The sequence below is a fragment of the Pararge aegeria genome, chromosome 4 (genome assembly GCF_905163445.1).
Source record: "Pararge aegeria chromosome 4, ilParAegt1.1, whole genome shotgun sequence".
Taxonomy (NCBI): domain Eukaryota; kingdom Metazoa; phylum Arthropoda; class Insecta; order Lepidoptera; family Nymphalidae; genus Pararge; species Pararge aegeria.
In genome coordinates this window covers 7,749,275-7,754,794 of record NC_053183.1, presented here as the reverse complement: position 1 = coordinate 7,754,794, position 5,520 = coordinate 7,749,275, and the positions used below count along the sequence as shown (strand labels likewise).

The 5,520-nt window shown below is 34.8% G+C and overlaps 1 protein-coding gene across 1 annotated transcript; it reads right to left on the bottom strand.

The window, feature by feature from the left end:
* Positions 1-1,004: 1,004 nt before the first annotated feature.
* On the bottom strand, positions 1,005-3,852 carry LOC120637707 (acyl-CoA Delta(11) desaturase-like). Its single transcript, XM_039909664.1, has 4 exons — positions 3,648-3,852; positions 3,276-3,450; positions 2,217-2,378; positions 1,005-1,458 (listed from the first exon to the last, which is right to left on the bottom strand). The coding sequence occupies exons 1-4, from the start codon at positions 3,850-3,852 to the stop codon at positions 1,005-1,007; spliced, it is 996 nt and encodes a 331-aa protein (XP_039765598.1).
* Between the last annotated feature and the right edge of the window lie 1,668 nt (positions 3,853-5,520).

The window sequence follows — 5,520 nt, the reverse complement described above, 5'->3', positions numbered from 1 at the left end:
GCTGTGGCTGACCACCCACTGAAAAAGACGTTTAGCGGTTTAGTACGATGTCGCTTATATTCCCTAACAGGTAAGCCGGCTACTATCTTAGAGTGCATCATCACCTACCATCAGGTGAGATTGCAATAAGGGCTAATTTGCAGAGGAATAAAAAGATAATTTTGTTATAATTTTGCGCTAAACTCCAACAGATAAAGATGTGACGTTTGTTTTCCTGAGTAAAATAAGAAAAGAACATGCGAGTCCAACTTATAAAACAAAGTATTTTATATTACTTTGCAAGAGCTCTTGTATTAAAATAAAAATATCACTTGATACCATTGACCAGTAATTAATTAGTCTATGATAGGCAATTTTTTTAATTATTTTTAACGGGCGACTTACCTGTCATTGTACTATTGTGTGTAAATTAATTAAGGTTATGACGCAACAAAAAGAAAACAACATCAGAAAACAACACATGAACGATATTATGAACAACGAATTTAAGTCGACCACCTAAAGTCACTGTGGTCTTCCACCTGGCTGAAGGTATATTTTGACTCGTTTCTGAAAGCTTCTGAGGTTATATACCTGCCTATTAGCTATTGTCATCAAAAATTTTTTTTTTTTTACGTTAATTTCAAACGTTTTTTGTATTACGAAGGCCGTAGACATTTGATACTAAATGAATACAATCCAATGACACTATAAAAAATCTAATTAATTTTCCAATAACAAGTTAATTGACTAGTAAAATGTTTTAAAGGTGCGTGCGTAAATTAAAGGAATTTTGTTTGTTTTAAACCTTGCAGAGTTCAGATGGTAATACTCTTCGCAAAGATGTGCGGAGCTATAATCTTGTAGTATGTCTAAACTGTTTGAATATTACACATACTCTGCTAAAATCGGAACCGTGCACAATATTAACACAAAATATTACGATAATACACAACGTGGAAAATTTTCTAATCGCTAGATGTTAAGGTGTCAAGAAAACTTTGAAAATAAATAATTGTCATAATTTATTCAGTCTTACCATCTTTGAATCCCCACATGTTACTGCCATCACCAGTTCTGTTTGCCCTTGAGAGTATAACCTCATCGGGGACCGTTTTAAGATCATAAGCCCAACCGATCCATGCGAAGAAATCTATGAATTTAGTAGTGGCATTAAGCCAGTTGTTACCTAACTCTGCCGTCCGGTAATCCCATGGAAACGCGTGGTGGTAGTTGTGGAAGCCTTCCCCAAAAGCCATAAAAGATACTGCAAGGTTCTGAACCGGCTTAATATGTTTGTCGTAAGGCTTATTGCCCCATAAATGAGCTGCACTGTTGACAAAAAAGGTTATGTGGAGGTTCGCGACGTAACGCATTAAAGCGATGTTCCATGCGATGTTTAGGGTTTCTCCGAAGAAGTACATAGGGATTAGGGTTGGTAGAGCGAAGCAGACGGTTCCTACAAATGGCAGAGCGTACCTGAAAGTCAAGTAATATATTTCAGTATTAGATTTGGTGTTTCTGCAAACAATCAAAGTCAGTCATTGCTTTTAATAATATTACGTTGTTGTGAAAACTTAAAAGTACAAAAATTTAAGTAGGTACTTTTAACATTAACATAAGTTAAACATAAAGAAACATAATCAGTGACTGATTTAGTTCTTCTATAACTATTTGGTCGATCATAGGACCGTGAAAATAACATTATAAAATAAGTATTGATAGCTACCTCGAGCCATTTAAAGCAAAATATACTAAAATATTTTTATATTTTTTTTCTTTTCTTTCCGTAGAAAATTCGATATTCAAACGTTTACTTACACGTTATTTAAAAATGTAGTATTAGATATAGCAACTATAGTCCATTCACTAAAACTTGTTACCTTTATAATATAAGATAGGGGACAAGTTATAGTGGATGTATTGCAGTGGCGTGCATATAGGGTATGCACAGGGAATGGACTAAGCGGGCAGATTATATAAAATGCAAAAAATCTCCAGTAAGATTTATAAAAAACTTAAGGATAAGCCTTGTTAGAGTTATAAAAAGCCTACCCTAAGTTTTTATAACTCGTACTGGAGATTTCTTCATTTTTTATCATCAGCATACCCTCTATGCAGCCACTGATGTATCGCATAAACGCCAACTATCAACATCACTTAATGAATGTAACATAATATGGATACAAATATACAGGGATAACATTAAGTATAGAGTAAATATTTTGGATGCTTACTTTTTCTGAAATCTAAGCACAGGGTTGGCATGTATATCGGACATGTCGACGAATTTTCCTCTCCTTTTGAGCTCTGGATGCTTTCTAACCAAAAGCCATCCCATGTGCGAGTAGAAAAAGCCACGTGTCGCATTATGTGGATCGGCGTCTGTATCACTGTACCTGCAGCGAGTGCGAAAATGTTAATGGCCTAGTATCGTGCTATAAAAAAGTTTCCAATTGCACTAAATTTGTGCCAGCTTGGGCCAATATGGCGAATATTTTTTTAAGCACTTTGGAGTTGCTACTTTCAAGAACTTCTTTCAGAGTATTCCCATTTTTTTTGAAAGATTCTCTAAATTCCATACCTACAGGCTACAGCAGCTTAGAGTTTGTTAATAGACAATGTTTATCATCATCCGATATATGTTTATAGCATCCGATATTGTAGAGAATTTTAATAAACATGAGTTTTAGTATCGTTTGTTAGGGCGTAAAGGACAAACAAACAAACAAGAAAACACACTTTCACATTTATAATATTAGTATGGATTATCATTATTGCGTTACGCTCCGGCCTCTATCTTTTCGGATTTATGTGCATTTTAAGCAATAAAATATTAGTTGCTTCAATGCTGAAGGAAAAACTTTTGGAGGAAACCTACACACCTGAGAGTTCTCCATAATGTTCTCAAGTGCAGATGAAGTCTATGAATCCGCACTTAGCCAGCGCGCAGCGTGGTAGACGGTCTAAACCCTTCTCATTCTGAGAGGATTCCCGACCTCTATACTAGGCCGGTAATGTGATACTTGATAATGATTAACGTCGGAATATTTTTGCAGTGTTTCGTCCCACTTCAACAAACAAGATTTTCGTTATTTTTAAACGAAAAGCTTACTTTACTGAATCATTTAGTCAGAAAAATGGTCAAAAATTTATTTTAGCTGTTAGAACTACATAGATTAGCAATTGTTAAAGTTCTTTCAACCAGACTTAGCAGCACTCTGCACCGCAATGGTGGTTTCGTTTCTATTACTCTGCGTGTACTCAATACTTTTATTTTACTAGTTAGACCTCACCTATGATGCATCCGATGCTCTCGTACCCAATGTATTGCTGTATTTTGGAAAGCTAGAGTGTTCATCACCATGAGTAGGATTTGTAGCGGCATTTTTGCCTTGTAAGCTTTATGGGTCCATAGTCTATGGGCCCCAGCGGTCACACCTACGGCTGCCAGCATGAATATTATGTTACCTGTGAGAAGGAAGATATTATATCAGGTATATCAAGCAGCCTAAAATGTTTTGAAAGCAGTAAAAGGCTATTGTATAAGACTGGTTTTTCTTTGGCTAAAGATGCTTGACCTCTAAATTTATCACTTGTAATGCCTGGGAGTTTTCTATATTGTTGATGATGTGTAAATTGATAAAGATAAAGGTATCAGTACTTACTGAAGATCAATGTTTGCCACGTAGCAACAGTACAAGCTAGATAAATTCCGTACAGCGAGGCTATATGCGCGTACGTAAATGATAACACGTTAAAGTATATAATGTCATATTTTCTTGGAGCTGCTTGCGGTGCGATAAGCTTCGGAAATGATTCTTCAGTTTCTATAAGTGGGGTCTCTATGTGGGTTTTGTCATTCGGCGCCATTTTGACTGAAATAGGAAGGTTGATACTGATAAAACGTCAACTTTAGAAAATATATTTATATTATAACGATTGATCTATATTTCGTTATTATGTTCACTGGGCGCGTTTACTCGCGTTTACTAAGCGTTGTAACATTATGTTACCCATAGACGTAAACGTACCACGCGACCTGAAATACACCTATTTCAAAGCACACAATCGGACACAGATTTATAACAGACTAATTTTTATTTTTTCAGAATGTACTCGACTATGCGTCCGAGTAACTTGTTTTATATAAATGATGATATTCTATAGTATATTCTATAGATATAGTAGATTTTTATTTTTTAAGTAATAATGCTTTATAATAGTTTTTGACGAGCAATTTTTAATTTTAAACTTAATATGCGGTCTTGTAGTAGATGTAGTAGGTAAAACATCTCGTTAGCGCTTTTACTTTTATCTTCCTTTTACAACTATTGGTTCTACAGATTGAAATATTGTTATTATTGACAAAATATAACGTAATAATTCTGAGAATGCCGCTTTTACCAAAAAGATTGTTAAAAATCGGATTTAAATATACAAACATAAAAAAATCTAATCTTTTATCTTTATAATATAGTATTTATATACGGACATTTAATGTTTTAAGAGGAGTAAATTTTATCCCTTTCACAAAAAAAGATCACCGCAACTATCTATCTACTGGAAAAAAAAGTTTTAGGCTCTGTTTAAAATATTGGAACACAAAGGTTGTGCTGACAGTTAGTTTTTTTCTAAGTTGCTTGTGACTTAGTCAGTGTTTGTTTCGGTTTTCTAGGAATCCCGAGGGAACCGTTTACATTCCTGGAAGAAAGTTTTGTACTTTTTATATATAGAAAAGTTTTTTACTTTACGTAATTCTATGTCCAGGATACCAGCATCTATGTGCCAAATTTCTTCAAGATCGATGCAGTGGGTCGAACATAGGTAACAATAAATAAACACACTTTCACGTTATTCAATATAAGTATGGATTTGTAAATAAAGTATTACCAGGAATGCCAGATGCGGTTTACCACTAGATATATTACACCCGTCAACTAAGCAGATCGGAAAACAATTGGTGAAATTTATTTTAATTTTATTTTAAATGGTTGTTTTGCATATTCAAATTGTTACTTTGTTCATTATCGCTTAGATCGCAATTCTAAGGGTCAAATAGATTTTTTTACACTTACAAATTAATTTTATTTATTCACTGACCATTTAGGCTACGTTCATAGGGTGTTTTGCGGATGTGTGTGAAAGCGGTCCCGTGGCCCAGATATCAGGCGACTGGTTGGAACACGCCTTGCGGATTTAATCAAAATCGAACATAACTACAGTACCTCCCTGTAGTGCGATGGTATCCATGATTTCTCCATAAAAATAAGTTATCGTGGTACTCATTGACCAAGCGAAGTATGTCTTATCCTCTTTAACGTGATGTAGCGTTGAAATAGTAACGCAATGTTTTTTCTCGTTCTGACATTTAGAAGGTGCTGTCCGTTGAACGTTACTATTTAGACGTTACGCTACTATTATTAATGACGGGTGTGTTAATCAATGTGGTTTGACTTTACTGGATTAAACTTGCATTTTGGCAGCCTGTGTGTTCGTCCATCCATCTGGTCTGCTTATTTTATATCAGCCGTATACTTA

Bases quoted from the DNA above. Each gene is read 5' to 3' on its own strand.
- LOC120637707 (XM_039909664.1), bottom strand. From the start codon at position 3,852: ATGGCGCCGAATGACAAAACCCACATAGAGACCCCACTTATAGAAACT. The intron at 2,379-3,275 runs GTGAGGTCTAAC...CACTCGCTGCAG, and splicing joins GAGCATCGGATGCATCATAG to GTACAGTGATACAGACGCCG. The intron at 1,459-2,216 runs GTAAGCATCCAA...CTTGACTTTCAG, and splicing joins GTGCTTAGATTTCAGAAAAA to GTACGCTCTGCCATTTGTAG.